We start from the raw sequence: 17,931 nt of genomic DNA, 5'->3' as shown, positions 1-17,931 counted from the left end.
TAACAATGTATTTTAAAATTCGAATGCATTCTTCTTTTTGAAAATTATCAGAACTGTTAACATTTTTTTTTTCTATTATCATTTTAAAATAGTTATTGTCTTTTAAATTAATTAACTATATTCTTTTAGACAAGTATTTTTTAATTGTATTCTAAAAAATATTTTTTCAAACACAAATATTTATTTTAATTGAAATTAAAATGGATTTAACCTTTCTTAAAAATTATTGTTAATTTACAAGCTATATTATGTAATAAAAGAAATGTAACTAATAAAAAAAGATATAGGTAATTCCAATTCATCCATCAATAAATATGTCTATATTATATTAAAAAATAATACTCAACGAATTTCTACGGTATGCCTTGAACCGTAATATTTTTCATTTAATTTACAAATTAAGCAATCAAATTCTCTCATGAGACCTATAATTATTTTATAGTCTGTACAATTCTGTTATGAAGCGCTGTGGTCACGAAACAAATCTGTATTATGTAATATTATCTTATCTGTGGCTGTATCCATGTAGTGGGCTTAAGGACAGGCATTAGACATCTGTAGAATTTATTACCTGTACCTACTCTCATTCTACCGTTGTTCCACTTAATTATTGTTGTGTTTGAAATTATCTAATAGCTATCGTAGATGTTAATTTTTTTCATTTCAGATTTCTTTATTTTTTTTCTAGTTAATACAGTAATTTTTATTTGAACTACGTGAAGGACACACTCATATTCGTTGATAATCGAATAAGAAACATTAATAATGTAAACATCGCCTTCATACATAGTGCTGTAGTTTTGTCATTATGTTTTTCATACTTACCTGTAATATACATCGAGACAATCGAAAGAATAAATCTACCACATATGCTAAATCAAACTTTTTATTACCATAAAAAAATACCTTAAAATGTATGTACTTAAATAATTTCTTCTGTTACTGAATGTGAATATATTAAAAATGAAATAATAATGTATAGAAATTAAACTGCCTAAAAACATGGTTAATAATATTAAAGTTTTTTATTTATTTATACTTAATAATTAATAATTACCCAACATTTAATTAAGGACGTAACTATCTATTTTCTTTATTTCACGCTGTTATTTATTTAGAGTTTCCATTCCTCAATAGAAGTCAATTCGCTGCAGAGATGATAGGTGCCACAAAACTGAATTTTAAAAAGTCTTTAATATTGTCATCCTATGATGACAATGATGAATGACAATGAAGATGGCGGCCGAATTAGGATACTTTATCTATATAAAGTATCCTAATTCGGCCGCCATCTTGGATTTTTCCTTTTTAAATACTGTGCACTTTGGTGACAAACACTTCATCCATACATTGTACAGAGCCGAGGTTACATACACCTAGTAGTTCCTTAGTACGGTTTACTATGAAAATCGATGCATGGTGTTGCCAGCTGATTTTGACAAAAATCACCTAAAATCAATAGGGGGATTGTTTTTGAACCAATGCTTATCACTGTTTTGTTCAAATTAAGGAAAAAAAAATTCACACGTTTTTTTACTTTTCTCCGAAATTACCCCAAAATCGGGGAAAATTTTTAGACCAGGTAAAATTTTCCACCGAGAGTTTCCATTGCTCTATAAAAGTCAACTCGCTGCAGGGATAAATGGTACCCCAAAATTGAATTTTAAAAAATCCCTAAAATTGTCAACATAAATTAAGTACCCTAACTCAGCCGCCATCTTAGATTTTTACTTTTTAATACTTTTGACGTATTCACCTTAGTGACAGAAACATTTCGTTCATACATTGTATAGAGCCTCAGTGACTCCTTCTAGTACTATTCTCTAAGAAAACTGATGTAAGGTGTTGCCAGATAATTCTGACAAAAACCACCTAAAATCAATAGGGGGATTGTTTTTGACAGATTTTCATCATTCTTTTGTTTGAAATATCCAAAAATTATTGTCCCACTTTTTAGGACTTATCTCAAAAATTACCCTAAAATTGGGGAAAATTTTTATACCAGGTAATACTTTGAGTTGAGACACATCATCTCTCCATAGAAGTCGACTGGCTGTGGGGTTGGCAAGTGTCCTAAAACTACATTTAAAAATATCCCAAATTTTCTCCGAAAAGCAAAACTCCCCTATCTCTGCCGCCATTTTGGATTTTTACTTCCTAATAGTTTTGACGTATTCACCTTAGTGACAGAAACATTTCATCCATACATTATGTAGAGCCTCGGTGACTTCTTCTTGTACTATTCCCTAAGAAAACTGATCTGAGGTGTTGCCAGATAATTTTGACAAAAACCACCAAAAATCCTTAAGGGGATGACTTTTGACAGATTTTCATCATTCTTTTGTTTGAAATGTCGAAAACAAATTTTCCCACTTTTTAGGACCTGTCTCAAAAAATACCCCAAAACCGGGGAAAATTTTCATACCAGGTAATACTTTGTGTCAAGAGACATCATCTCTCCATAGAAGTCGACTCGCTGCGGGGTTGCCATGTGTCCTAAAACAACATTTAAAAATGTCCCAAATTTTCTCCGAAAAGCAAAACTCCCCTATCTGTGCCGCCATCTTGGATTTCTAAAATTTCATAATTTTCCCTAGAGGCCGAGTCCTTTGGCTATCCGACGCCACACAGTGTGTTGAGCTAGCACACTCGTAGGTACCCTATCAATTTCAGTTTTTGAAACTACATCTCAATTTCAAAATTTGTACCATGTTGTATGGGTGTTGCCAGCAAATATCGATAAAATCCACCTAAACCCCTTCGGGGGACGATTTTTGGTAGACCAACAAGACTTTTTCATATAAAATGTCGAAAAAAATTTTTCCCACTTTATGGGACTTTTCTCCAAATTTAACCCAAAATCGGGGAAATTTTTTAGGCTTTATAAACCTTTCTACTGAGAGTTATCCAAGTCCGTAGGAAGAGACAAGCTTCGAGGTTGCCATGTGCAGCAAAAACGCGATTGAAAATATCCCAAAATTTTTCCAAAAACTTAATCTCCCATAGCTTGGCCGCCATCTTGGATTTCTGAAATTTCATAATTTTCCCTAGAGGCCGGGTCTTTCAGCCTCCCAATGCCCTACAATAGGGATCGGTAGCTCCCCCGCAAGTACCCTAGGAATTTCAGTTTTTGGAGAGACACCCCAATTTCAATTTTGGTCAAACCATGTATGGGTGTTGCCAGCAAATTCCAACAAAACCCACCTAAAACCCTTTAGGGGATGTTTATCGATAGGCCTTGATGCCTCTTTTGTCAAAAATGCCGAAAAAATTTTTTCCCACTTTTTGGGACATTTCTCCCAAATTACCCCAAATTCGGGAAGTTTTTTTAGCGCTGGCAATACTTCTTACCGAGACCCATCATCGCCCCATAGAAGCCGACTCGCTGCGGGGTTGCCCTGTAGCTAAAAAATGACTTTGAAAATAATCCGGATTTTTAGGACCAAATTCACACGCCCGCAACTCGGCGGCCATCTTGGATTTTCGAAATTTCATAATTTTCCCTAGAGGCCGGGTCCTTCGAGTTTCCTATGCCCCACAACCGGTGTCGCCAGCACCCTCGCAACTAACCTGGGAATTTCAGTTTTTGAAACCCTCGAAAAATTACAATTTTCATTTCCATTTTTCACGCCGCCATCTTGGATTTTATTTTTTTATTTTAACCTGACATGCAACCGTTTGCGGCCCGCTACGAACCACCGCTTGAACGAAATCGATCCGACGGAAATTGACAAAGTTCAGCCGCCATCTTGGTCCGCCATCTTGGATTTTCCCAAATTTCGGAATTTTCTCGTGGTCACCCTAGCGAGAGGTACACTTCCCCCATACATCGTCACGACCCCCCGGCACTCCTTCTGGGAGAACAACTATGTCAATCAGTCAGTGACCGTAATGCAGCTTTATATATTATAGATTACATAACTTTATACGGTGCCCGATTTCATGATTCGTTTTTTGCTGGATAGGGTTAGTTAGATGGTTCATTGTCATAGACAGTACTATAATAGTACTTAACTAAATGTAGAAAAAAAGGAGTATTATTTTGATTTAATGGCACCAGGTTTTGGCATTTCTTCAATTGTTGCTGGCAGTGGTCGATTTTGAAACCAAGGATGTCTTATGGCCTGTTGAAATAAAATAGAATCAGATATATATACCTATTTGTGAATATAAATTGAAAATATATATTTCTAGGCATTTACGTGGACCATTCTTATTTATCTAATATTATAAAGAGAAAGCAGTTGCTTCACTGTTTGTTAAATTTTCACGATTATAATAAAATTTTACGCAGAGAGAGATTGTATCGCGATCATGATTAGGCTATATATTGTTTTATTCTGCCCAATTCTCTGGTCAGAGTTAGTACAAGAATAAACTATTGCAAAAAGAATAATTTACTTCGACTAATCGCGAAGATGGCTTGTTAAAAAGTACAGCATGTTCCTAGCCCTTTCGATTTTCAGAGCAAAACCATAATCGATTAAATATATTATCATCATATAATTTATTTTCGTAATAAATTTTATTGAGATTGTTTCGCCGTGGAAATTACATTTTCATACAGACAGACACTTTCAAATTTATAATATTTCTACGGATAATTTTTGCTTATTAATATTTAATACCTCTTTCGCCGAAATTCTCTTATTAGCGTCGTAGAGTACGAAAGATTTAACAAGTTGCACAGCATCTGGTTCTACGCCTGGCAACAAATCAGGCCATGGCGTTGGGAAGGATTCAGGAAATGTTATCTTGTGGAAGTCAGGTAATTCAGAGTGCGCCGGCCATGTTTCCTCGGTGGGTGTACCCAAGTGCTGCAGAACTATTGCCAATTGTTCTATGTCGGATTCGCCCTGAAATGTGAAACGGTACTTTTGTTTATGGATGACAATAGAATGGTGCATTCGCCTGCGTTAACGATTTACGCAGGCGGGCACCAGTTGACGATGATAAGATGAGCATGAAGTTAGGTCAGTTAGCCGATCTTGGTAAATGACAATTTACCACAATGGTTTCCACAGGTAATTGCGAGGAGGTTAACCTGACAATGGTGCATTGCTGGTAATGGGATTATTAGTCCACATTACTATCAAAGCCCTTCCCCCCCCCCCCCTATGAAACGGTATTATGTATAGACTTTACATATGAACAGCACTATAGATATCGCGTGACACCCGCCATTCCAGAAGACTAAGATGACATGCTTCTTAGCCTGTAATTTCATTGCCTTATTACATCTACCTACATAAATAAAGTTATTTTGATTTGATTGACCTTTCAATCCGACCACAAAGTAAACTGCTTGACGCTCGAAATAGTCTGTAAAAATATCAAATTTCTCACTGCAAATAATGGTTGTTTTGTAATTAATTCTGCAATAATGCACCCGACAGCCCAGAGGTCCACTTTTTCTGTGTAGAATCTAGCTCCGTAGAGAAGTTCTGGTGCTCGATACCATCTGAAAATATTTTACATTCTTAAATACCTAATACTATTAGGTATATAAGAAATACTTATACTATTTGTTACGGGTTTTAAAACCGTGAGAGTATCTCGTCATACCGTTATTAAAAAATATTAACAGTGAGTTCTTTTTATTCTTATGTATGTATCTAATTATTATACATCTACATTTGCTGTTTGCAAATGACTTGCAATATCAAAGTTGGTTTGTGGAGAATACCAATAATATTCTGATAGTCTATTTTACCTTTTATATTTTAAGGATAGAATAACCTGCTTCATAAGGCCGTAAGTGATGACAGCGAGGAATTTTTATGGAAGCGGAAGAACCTTACATCCAGGACATCACTCAGTGTAGGTAATAGTTTTGTAGAGTGTAGTTTGAATATTTTATATATTACTATTTTTTGCATCATTTTTTTATTGCCGCTCCGCTCTTAATCATAGCATGATGTTATATAGTCCTAAGAAGTCCACGATAAATGGGCTATCCAATACTAGAAGATTTTCAAAATCGGATCAATAGTAGGTATTGCAGATTACCCCGAACTTCTAAACACATAAACTATTCTATTTATAATAAGTATTTATACAAATTTGCATAAAAGCTTGTAAACTTACCTTGTTGCTACTTGATGCGAGTATGGTCTACCACCATCAGGCCAATAGAGACGCGCAAGACCTAAATCTGCTATTTTCAGAATGCCCTCGTGATTTATCAACAGATTTGCAGGTTTCAAATCCTTCAAAAGAGTACTTGTTATACTGGTGTCTATTTTAAAAATATACATGTCTATTACAGTAGGTAGATATACCTACTTAGAAATTATATCATAAATTGAACTATGTTAGTTTCTACTTTACTCTTTTACCTACTATAGATATATGTATGCATTAATATTATTATTTTTGGATACATATATTCGAATAAACAAAAACTTAAAAGAAATGTATGGGACACAGTTACCTAGATACATGAAAATTATAATTGCATTTAATAATAGCTAGTAAGACAAATTCAATATTGTCTACTAAGAACTGCTGTGTCTAAACTGTGTCACCCCACCTTACATTTTCCTACTGTTATTTAGTACATAAGATCATTATTTCTATGTACATATATCAGTCTAATATCATCTGTAATATACATCGTCTCAACCAACAACATCGTATCATTCACCCGCAACAAAATGTTCTTCCACATATCTAATAACAATCTCTTATATGACAACTAACTACTGGCTGTTTATATGTATGGTATTCTCAACCTACCCTGTGCATAATGTAATGGGCATGCATATAACGCGTTCCTTTAAGCAACATCTGGACATACGTTTTGACTCTTGGAAGTGTCAGCTCTTGCTGGTTGTGATGCAGCATCTCCCATAATCCTGAACACATGTATTCCAATACCAAAACCAAGCTCATACCTCGGGGGAACATATCGTAAAGTTTTATTATCTGTGAAATATAAGAAATATTTTACCTACCTATTTTATGACAGATAGGCTGGACGCACATTGAGTTGTTTTTGTAACGAAACTAAGCTCGCCCCGTCTTCGCACGGATTTACATGTATTACACGTATAAACCTTCCGGTTGAATCACTCTATTTAAAAAAACCGCTTCAAAATCCGTTGCGTAGTTTTAAAGATTTAAGCATACATAGGGATGGACAGACAGCGACAGCGACTTCGTTTTGATACTATTATAGATTGATGTACTGGCTTGTGTTAAACTTATAAGTACTATGTAACATTATGTTATCTGTGTAAGTACTATCAATCATAGCGAATTCAGGAATAATGATGGTTTCAAGGGAAGAGCATGTGGAGGTCGAGCTGACATATATAGACACATAGGGCTACTATTCCCTATTAGTAACAATTCTCTTCCTTTCACTTTAAGATAAAGCACATAAGCCTATATTTAAAAACTAATTCTTTGCCTACTTGCATCGCCTTCATCTCATCTTGCTTGCGGATTAGTTATTTATATAGTTTTATGATTTTTATATTTTATATATATACCTATATTTATATATATCTATATAATTTAAAATTTTACGGGTTTATGTAGTTATGAATCATTTGGTAATCCCGGGCAGTATCAGAGGTAGGTACAGATATACTTGTACGGTTCGCAACTACTATTATCCAATAGGTAATATATGTATATTAGCAAAATGTTCAATTTAAAATAAGAAACCACTACAACAGCTATATACATAATTAGCCCTAAAAACATCAATTACTAACTACAGAATTAACGATAACTTACGTATTTACATCTTAGAAGCTGTAAAGCTTTGATTTCCCTCATAACATTCACTGGTATTCCATCTTCGAGGTTTTTGATCAGAATTTTTTTCAAGGCAACTTCACGACCTGTAGATAAATGCCGTGCTTTGAATACAAGACCATGAGCGCCTTCACCAATCCGTCCTATCACTGAATAGTTTGTCACGTCGTTCTCCATGTTTTCATATTTAGGTATTTACTAATTAGGTTCAATATATCCTGCAAAAAGATGCGCGAATATAAGTAGGTACTGTGACACTGAACATGTAATCGTATGTTATTATTAGTTTGTTATGAACTCGTTGCTATGGTAACCTAGAACGCAGAAAAAGTTGCTTCACTCCTAAAGAAAAGGAGAAAACGCGGTATAGGAATGTCATGTTTCTGTCATCAAATCCTGATGCGTACAAACAATTCAAAGTAACTAGGATGTAGAACTTATAATAGAGTGATCCTGTTTTAATTTTCTACTTTACGTACCTATTTTTCCAATCCATAAAAATGAATCGCTGAAATTGTATCCAGGGATACAGATACAGTATAATCTCAGTGCCATTTGAATACATCGTCAATATATGTTTTAGTACTGTTCATTCAAACTTCGTTATCAATAGCTGTGGTGAAGACGGAAAGTTCAAGGAACTTATAACAAATACGAGTATAATAAAGCGCTATGTTATCCTATGTTTAGGTATTTAAATTTTTTGTACCCTTAATATCAGGTACTGATTTAGGATAGATCTATTCATAGATTTAGTTTAGGTTTCGATTAGGCACTATTGGCATAAGATAATCGGTAGGTTTTATTTACATCATAAATTTCCATAACATGCCTTCACTTAATTGGTTTTGAACAATTATTACTTAAATGAATTTCTTTTAAATGTCGTTTGTAGTTCTTTAAAATTCAAATATATGTAAATTATTCGGTAAATACTAATCGCATACCGCGATTTCACTAATGCAAATTCATTGTTTCCTATGTTCGTAGAGAGAAAATTGCAATTATTAATTGGATTTTGGTCGGTGGAATAAATATTTTTAAATCGGTTCTGTTGTTCTACAGCCTATCCCTAAATATACAATTCATTTAACTGTGACGGGTAGGTACGGGTATTTTATCATAAATTATATAAGGAATTTACACTTATCCTTATAGACCTTTCTACCATTACTTAGACGGACCTACCTACTTTCATACATTGTTATTTTTGTGTCGTTACATTATTATTTAAATAATTATTTGTCTTTATCCGAGTCCTTGGGAACGTTCCGACTTCTATGTCTGTTAATTTTGTATTTACACAGTTGGTGTTTGTTCGAGACGTTGTTGAAATCAAATTCTTTTCATTGCGCAGGTATCGCACTGAGCGGTAACATTTTATTTGCTGTGTTATTCCAATGTGCTGATACAAATTCATTATAATGTGGTTAAAAAAATACAGTGTCGTGTTGTTTTTAATCTACTGCAGCCATGGAGTACAGAGTGCGTCGATACTCGCTTTATTCTCAACGCTATCATTTTCTGATCATCTTGTATACAGAGGCTATATTTCTTTACTGACTCAAAAGGGGCATTCTGTAGCTGTGATGACACCATATCCAGGTAACTTCCAATATCCAGACACAGAAAAAATAATTGAATTGGACGTAGGGCAAGAGTCTGCACCTTATTGGGACGAATACAAAAGATTGGTGAGCAACGTAGATGATTATTTCCCAAGATTGAGGGCACTCAATGAACTGTCCCTGAAAATAGCAATAGCCCAATTGAAGTCTAAGCAGATGACAGCATTGTTCATAAATCCAAATATAAAATTTGACTTAATTATTACTGAAGCCGATGTTCCACTCCTGTACGCAGTGGCCGAAAAATACAAAGTCCCTCATATCTCTATCACCGCTACGAATGGAAAAATACATCAGTACGAAGGAAAAGGCAATCCGATTCATCCCATATTATACCCAGATGTAAACACATTAAATTATAAAAACTTGACGCGTTGGCAAAAAGTAGTAGAATTTTATCGACACATCCAAACAAAGAATGAATATTACTACAATTATCTTCCTTTGAGTGAAATCGCTGCCAAGAAGATTCTCGGTCTCAAGCGGGACCTACAAGAAGTGGAATATGACATAGATATGCTTTTTATAGCTAGTAATCCAATATTAGTTGGTAATAGACCAACTGTGCCAGCCATTATCTTTGTAGATCGTATGCATATAAAACCGGGCATTAGTTTACCTCAGGTAAGATTCGATATAATGAATGGTTTAAGATGCCAAATAAAAATCAGATTTAAATATTGTTTCATTTTTTACAGAATATAAAATCATTTTTGGACTCATCTACGAAAGGCGTAGTGTATTTCAGTTTAGGTGTTGTCCAAGAGGCAGAGCAGCTTGCGACGCCTATTCTCCAAATTTTTGCAGAGGTTTTCCGGGAACTTCCATTCACTGTTTTATGGAAAATTGGTAACACAACTATGATTAACAAGGCTGATAATGTAATCGCCCAGGGTTGGTTCCCTCAACAGGAGATTTTGGGTAAAAAAATTGATGTTTATCATACGTTTATTAATGATAGGTACCTACGTATTACGAAAATGAATTCATAAATTATTATATTTATATATTTCAGCCCATCCCAATGTTAAGGTATTCCTTACACAAGGAGGAACCCGATCGTTAGAAGAAGCTATTTATTACGGAGTACCGATTATTGGTCTACCAATAGTCCGATCTAGAAAATTGTTTATTAAGGAAGTCACTAAATTTGGAGCTGGAGAAATCTTGGATCCTTACCAGTTGGATAAGGAAACACTAAAGTCAACGATTTCTGCAGTCGCGACCAATGAAAAGTAAGCATATATTTCGAAATTCCTTTCCTTTTTTTTTTTTTTCGAATCAGGCAGTGGTAGTAATTTATTTAATGCGATACTATTTACTATATTTTATCCTGCAGGTATGATATATTTACAATATATTTTACACAGTCGATTTTGTTTACCTCTTCTATATCTACTAATATTCCCGCTCGCAATTGAGAGGGAATTTTTCATAACACCCTGGAATCTAAGTGTCCGAGGTTGGTGCGGTTTTAGAGTAATTTCCTCTCGCGTAAACTTTTTTTAAAAAAATATTTTATGATCGGTAACGCGTATGTGTTTCAACTGGTGTTTCAGACGTCCATAGGCGACACGGTAAAATTTTACCATCAGATGGCCATTATGTTTGTTTGCCGCAAATGTTATATAAAAAAACATTATACATAGAATTATTTTTGTATATTTGGAATACATAGTCTAAATAATTTCTAAAATTCTGTGACCTATAAAAAGTTCCTATAATTTATTCCAGGTACAAGAAAGCAATTGTGAAACTTAAGGATATGATCTTCGACCCTATAATATCTGGTCCAGACAGTGCTGTATGGTGGACTGAGTATGTTCTTCGGCATAAGGGTGCTCGCCATTTCCGATCCCCAGCTGTTGGGGTCTCCTTCTTCAAATATTACATGCTGGATCTTCTAAGTTACCTGCTGGCGGGTTGTCTGTTTGTTCTTTATATTTCTTATCTTATTTTACGCTATATTTACAAGAGGCTGCGCCAGCGATTTATAGCTAGGCGCGATTTAGGTACTAAATATAAGGCATTGTAATTATTTTCTTTCATTTTATGTATTACTAGGTATGAACCTACTTAATATGTATATTATTTTAATTAATAAACAAATAAAATACATTTTATATAGGTACTTCGTGTTTCAGCACGTCATTTCAAGAGATACCTATTACCTACCTTCAATCAAGTACTTGTTACAACGGATAACTACGTTTCAGATAGTGTCCTTAATAAATTGTTGTATGTGGAAGCGCACTGGGCCAATAACGCTGGCTAATCTGTGATATAACAAACTGTGAATTATCATTAACAATGTGGTAGTGGAATGGTGGTCACATCTGCGCTAACGGTTTACGATGACGGGTTAGGATGATATGATGAGAATGAAGTCAGGTCACTAAATCCATCGTGACGAACTCACCAGTAATTAACCATAATGGTTTTCACGAGGACCACGTGCAGGTCGAGGTGATATGATACAATGCCAGCAAAGGGGTCACTAGATTTCATTACTAACAATCTCATTCATTACTAAAAATCTCAGAATTATGTGGTATTTGCAGAAGCTACTTAGACTTAAATAGTATATTTATAATACATTATCATATTAAATACGTTACCTACCTTAAACATTACATACATTATAATTGCTCCATACAACCTGATTAATAAATATTTTAGGAGTTATAGTAATTTATAAACTCAACTTGAGAAAATAAAATTTAAGCATAGGACACGACGACAGTACTCTCTTGGTTTATTATAGCGTTTTATTTTACCTACTCTACTACTACGCGAAGCCGGGACAGTTTGTTACTGTATTGTAATAAAAAAGCTTTTTTGTTATTAACTTCTATGTTGTATTATATTCAGATTCAGATAGAAGTGACATGTGCTCAGGTTCAAATATCAAGCGATGCCTTCAGACTGAAGTCGAATCCGTAAGGTAGGAGTTGGTCTTCAGCCGCTCTAAGTTACTCCGAGAATTTGGCATGCGCTGCACTCTGCACTCGCGGACTGTATTTTCTACCGATGAAGCTATAGAGCCCAGTTACGGAAAGAAGCAAGATCATAGTTCGAAAAAAAATCCTACTTTTACTAGGCTAAACCAGCGTTGCTTCAATTGAATAGTTATTTGGATTGTTCCGTTATGTTGCGTCACAATCATTTATTGATATATTAATTATTATTTAAAAGTAGTGTTTTTGAATCGACAAAATAAATAATTCATTACAATGGTAAATAGAAATATTATATTGCTCCGCATAGGTACAAGTATAGGTTACCGGAAAAATAATTTAAAAAGGAGTCATTCTAAGAACTGCCGGTGACGTTTATATTATCCACTTCCGCTTCTCACAAAGCCTCATAGCATTTTGCTTGGTTTTCCCTTTGTTTCTCTATGCAAAATGTGACGATTTGAAGATACTGTAAAATGATGTATGATGTCAGGCTGTACGGTCTAAGGATCTTTGCCTGTTCCATCATTGAAAAGGAGATGGACCAATATAAAAAAAAAAAGATCTGTGATGTCACTGTCAAATTGTCAAAGTCACTGTCATTCCGTATTTTTAAATTTGGCATTTCCTAACTCGAAAGAGCAGTATTTTTATTGGAGTGTATTTATTATTAAATTTCTACTTCATTTCAAATTGGTGCTATATTAATTAACCTATTTAACATATAAACACAAACAGTAATTAATTTCTGTGTATAGTATACTAATGTACTTATGATACAGACAGATTGATTTTGAATTGTTAATATTATAAAAAATATTTTCGATCACAATAATGACAGCAGTGAGAACATGTCCTGGACTTTACTGTGGTCGAACTGAGCTGGATGGTGGCAGTTGGAGTGACTGCGGTGCCTGCCCTCGAGGATACCGCACCAATGACTCCAGTTATTGTATGCCATGTGCCGATGAACCAACCCTGTATGACTGGCAGTACTTAGGATTTATGGTTTTATTACCCTTGGTTTTACATTGGTTTTTTATAGATGTTGTCGCTACAGGAAAAAGGTATGTTATTCATAATTGATTTACAATAAGCATTAATTACAATAGATTCAAAGGTGTTGCAAATATAATGTAACTAGCTCTGCCCGCAGCTTCGTCCACTTGATATTTTTAGCCTATTTGTTATTCTGATGTATAAGCTTTATTACTGTAAAGTTTCATCAAAATCAGTACTTTTTGCATGAAAGAGTAACCAACATCGATCCATACTAACAAACTTTCGCATTTATAATATTAATAACATGAGCTATTATTGTAAATAAATGAATGGTAAATTATGTAATTAAAAGTGAATCTTATTATATTTTTATATTACAGCAAAGAGGGAATTCTAATACAACATATTTGTGCATTTGTGGAGATAATATCGGGAACTCTGGCAGCACTGTTAGTTTTACCCCCAGCTGGCACAGTGGCCCTGTATGTGTGTACACCAAAGGCTCTCTCGGATTGGTATACATTATTGCACAACCCACAGCCTGATTACAAAGAAACATTGCATTGTACTCAAGAGGCTGTATATCCACTGTAAGTTGATATCTTTTTTATATTGAAAATTTAAAAAAGGAGGTTGTTCTCTATTTGAGCATATATTTAGTTTGGTTTTATATGTTACTTTAGATTTTTTCCTATTCAGATAATACTTATTTTATTTGTAAGCTAGTGTTTGTGAAGTCATCCCATATAAATATAATGAAGAATGTAAAGGTAATTTTTAATTGCAAACAAATGCTATGATATTACATAATTTTATCAGACATTCTCCCATGTATACTATATTGAAATAATAAATATAGATATTATATGTACAATCTCATCCATTAAGTATTTCTACACTTCACAAAGGTTGACTGGTAGACAATGCCTATAGCATTAAGTCTAATTTTTGTACCATAATTTATTGGTCAATAAAGTTTAATTAAATAAATCTCATTTTAATTTTTCAGATATACAGTGGTGCTGCTCATTTATGCATTTAGCCTTTTAATGACGATAAGCTTCAGGCCTTGGCTCCTGACCTTTCACACTCCCAACTTTGGCAAAAAAGCAATATATTGTGCACTCTACTTTTATCCTATACTTATATTGATCCACACAGTTGCTGCAGGTTTAATATGTAAGTGAATTTCTTATTTGTATGAATTATTTATTTATAGAATTGTTGCTGTCCTTTTGAATTTATGGTTAGTAGATATTCTAATATAAACTAACCACAAAAAGAAAGAGGTGATATTTATGGAAAATATCTAACTTTATACTTATTGTGGAATTTGTTTATATCCCAGGTGGGTAATGATTATTACACAAATTTCCATAAAATTTTTGGAAAATGTACTTGTAAGTTTTTTTTGTTTGTATGTGGCTAGAATAGCATAAAAAGTTAGGTATTCTATCTTTAACAATATATTAACTATTATTACTATTATCTAACTCTCATTACTATGTTATTTCCCTTTAATGATTCCACATATTATCATAAAAATTTGCAAATTATAAATTATAATAAATTTTGGGAGGGACATTAGTTACTCCTGTCCTGGTCAAACATGATCATATAGTTGAAGTTACAAACAGAAACTAGTAATTTATAACTTTACAACATTGATATTGTATTACAAACAATGCTATATTTTGTTAAATTATCTTTTTTTCAGATTGTTCTTTTCCATATATAATAATTATAATATCAATGATAACATCGGCGTCACATTTCTCAATCAAACTAGACCAATCTGCACCTGCACTGCTGTTATCTTCAATGACTGATACAAGAAACTTAACAATCTTGCTGGGACACTGGCTCGTTCATGCATATGGCATCATATCTTTGACTGGATTCAAGGAACTGTGGTACCTATCTTTAGTGCCTGCACCAGCATTGTTCTACATATTAACAGCACAGTTCACTGATCCAATGAAGATCCACAATGACTGACATGCACAGAAAACTTTTATGAAATTTGTATTGAACTGAGAATCAGCATGGAATTGCTGTAATTATAATACTGAAATGTTCATTACCTGGCAATCTTTTGGGCATTTTTATGTGTAGGAACCATTCACTGGTCCGATTATAGGATATTAGTCTCAAAGAAGACAATGCATAAGGTGTATCATAAGTTAATGCAGTATGTGATTTCATGGTGTTGTATTTGCGTCAGTATATTGAATGGATAGAATCCTTGAGTGCTGTAGAATAATAATTAATCACTTTTAAAGTTTCCAATATTGCATGCTTTTGGCACATGTGTATTTAAAAAAAATTATGCTATATGTGTTTTGAAATTTTTTGTAATAATTTTCCTTATACTTTTTCTAAGGATGGAGAAAAGGAATGAGCATAGTAAAATGAATGTGTACAACTTTGGAATTCTCCTATTATAGTTAAACATAACAGTTTATAGGTGTCACTTTAGTTGAGAAAGTAACTTTTGTACAATACATCAAGCGAATCTATAACATACATTTTGTACTTTTGTACCATGTTTAAAAATCCGCCCTAATTTCACATACTATTCCTGCATCGTCCTCTGTAATTACAAAATTTAAAAAATAACAAATATCCACACATCGCAGGTCATGATGGAAACGTCACGTAGCTCATTCAATTCCTTTCAGTTGACCCAATTGAGCAAGACCGAGCTCGCCACCAGCTTGCCAATTCCCGCATCCTTTAATCGTGAGTGATTTAGCGCCTTTTTATAATAATTAATTGCAATATAATTAGATTATGCAAAATGGCAGGCTTCTGCTATGAGCAAAGACATGCTGCCAGAGGCACGTCCTTGACCTCGACGACCTCATAACGGTACCTCCCTACGGTTACTCCCGCACGGTTGTCCCTACCTCGTTATGACACAAATACACGCGTAAATCGTTACTGCATACGAGTGTATTCCAATATCATCCATTAGGATAAAAATATCGTTTTTGCCAATGAAGACAACAATTGGAATATTTTGACTCTAGATTTAATGGCTTCACTCCTGGTATCGACGATGATTTTAATGATAAATGAATTTTATTTCACTCTGATACTTCGGACACCATGTTATATTATATATTCTGTTAGGATGTTGAGGTCTTTTATATTTGTATAAAAATTACAACATCAATTAGTCTACTACAAGTCCTTTTATTAGCTGATATTAATGTTATAGTACATCTACTACTAGTGATGCCCGTAATAACAAGTGACATACCAGTAATATTATAATTATTGTCGTAAAATATTAAATGTTTTGATTACGTTACTAGGTATGGTTACGTTACTATTATGGTTACAAAATAATATCTATATTACCAATGTTATTATGATAAAATACTCGAATCTGTAAGTTTCCATTTTGGTTTCACTAAATTTTTTTTTTTTCCATTTGGTTTTAATATTAATATCTATTGATAATTTACTCAGCGCCATCTAGTTCCAAGCTAAGCAGAACATGTGTTATAGGTATTAGTTAACTGATAGATATGGTTGGATAGATAGATTAGGTTTTTTTCTAAATACATACATAATATACCTAGAAAACACTAAGACCAATACAAACAATGATTGTTTGTATTGGTATGAAAGTACAACTTATATAAGTATGAACTTATGAATACGAATCGAATCCGTCACCATCGAAAATAAAGCGGTGTGCTAAACCGCTGGAACACCGAGGCAGTGTTGAAACAAAATTTATTCTATTACTAATACCAGTACTAAATTATTTGTTTAGGAACGTGGAGTTTATGAAATTAATGTGAAATCCATTGTTGTATTTTGTTTATTAGAAACTTGTTGGAGAAAATAGTCTTTTTAAGATTTATTCTTTTCTATGTATAATATGTATGTATTTACAAAAAAAAACTATGTATATGTATCAGTTGCCTAGTACCCATAACACAAGCTCTGCTTAGCTTGGGACTAGATGGCGCTGTGTGAATTGTCCTGAAATATTATTATTATTATTATATTTGGACTATATTTCGGGTGTAGAGTACAGATTGGGTGGCCGTTTCCTGAACTAAGCAATAACAATTTGTAACCCTTATAAATGAATAAAATATTTTATTTAGTTTTTTATTATTACTTTTTTTCATACCTACATATATAATTAATAAGTTTTTAGAATTATTATACATAATGATTTTAAATCATATCTACTAATATCGCAATAAGTAATTATTGATTGACAGAAAGATTTACATGGGCAATTTATAATTATGATAAATAAAATAATTATAATCTTTATAATTTTTATATATGATTTTATAGTTTACATTTTCAATATTTGAATATAAAAGCATCGCACACTAGAGGAAGTAGTGTCACACTACTTCTAGTGATTCTTTTGTGAACATCATTTCGGTATCTGCAAGCAAGGATTAAAAGGTAAGGTGAAACTAAGTGGAATTTTTGGTTGTGCCAATGGATAACGAGTGTTTTGTTTGTGATCGCTCGGGATGAGGGAGGAGACAATGAGTCTGTCCGACCCAGGCCTTTGTGTCCCCAGATATTAAAAGTCC

General features: G+C 33.5%; 3 protein-coding genes across 4 annotated transcripts; 2 read left to right on the top strand and 1 right to left on the bottom strand.

Moving 5' to 3' along the window:
* Positions 1–3,930: 3,930 nt before the first annotated feature.
* LOC131847729 (cyclin-dependent kinase 20) lies at positions 3,931–8,034 on the bottom strand. The gene is made up of 6 exons (XM_059197366.1): positions 7,747–8,034; positions 6,739–6,927; positions 6,088–6,209; positions 5,347–5,461; positions 4,629–4,856; positions 3,931–4,124 (listed from the first exon to the last, which is right to left on the bottom strand). Exons 1-6 carry the CDS (start codon positions 7,942–7,944, stop codon positions 4,038–4,040), a joined length of 939 nt encoding a protein of 312 aa, XP_059053349.1. The 5' UTR covers positions 7,945–8,034; the 3' UTR covers positions 3,931–4,037.
* Positions 8,035–8,149: 115 nt separating this feature from the next.
* On the top strand, positions 8,150–11,454 carry LOC131847624 (UDP-glycosyltransferase UGT5-like). Of its 2 annotated transcripts, none has more exons than XM_059197234.1 (5): positions 8,150–8,343; positions 9,239–10,019; positions 10,094–10,316; positions 10,411–10,630; positions 11,130–11,454. In XM_059197234.1, the coding sequence occupies exons 2-5, from the start codon at positions 9,357–9,359 to the stop codon at positions 11,428–11,430; spliced, it is 1,407 nt and encodes a 468-aa protein (XP_059053217.1). In that variant the 5' UTR covers positions 8,150–8,343; positions 9,239–9,356; the 3' UTR covers positions 11,431–11,454. The 2 variants fall into 2 exon arrangements, with proteins under 2 accessions (XP_059053217.1, XP_059053216.1); XM_059197233.1 differs by having other exon boundaries at positions 9,125–10,019.
* Positions 11,455–12,987: 1,533 nt separating this feature from the next.
* LOC131847641 (JNK1/MAPK8-associated membrane protein) lies at positions 12,988–16,469 on the top strand. Its single transcript, XM_059197258.1, has 4 exons — positions 12,988–13,419; positions 13,735–13,944; positions 14,364–14,533; positions 15,072–16,469. Exons 1-4 carry the CDS (start codon positions 13,187–13,189, stop codon positions 15,350–15,352), a joined length of 894 nt encoding a protein of 297 aa, XP_059053241.1. The 5' UTR covers positions 12,988–13,186; the 3' UTR covers positions 15,353–16,469.
* Positions 16,470–17,931: the final 1,462 nt, after the last annotated feature.

This window comes from Achroia grisella, unplaced genomic scaffold (genome assembly GCF_030625045.1).
Source record: "Achroia grisella isolate CSIRO2021 unplaced genomic scaffold, CSIRO_AGI_Agris_v1 utg540, whole genome shotgun sequence".
Classification (NCBI taxonomy): domain Eukaryota; kingdom Metazoa; phylum Arthropoda; class Insecta; order Lepidoptera; family Pyralidae; genus Achroia; species Achroia grisella.
The sequence above is the reverse complement of the archived record's forward strand: the minus strand, read 5'-3'. Positions and strand labels throughout refer to the sequence as shown.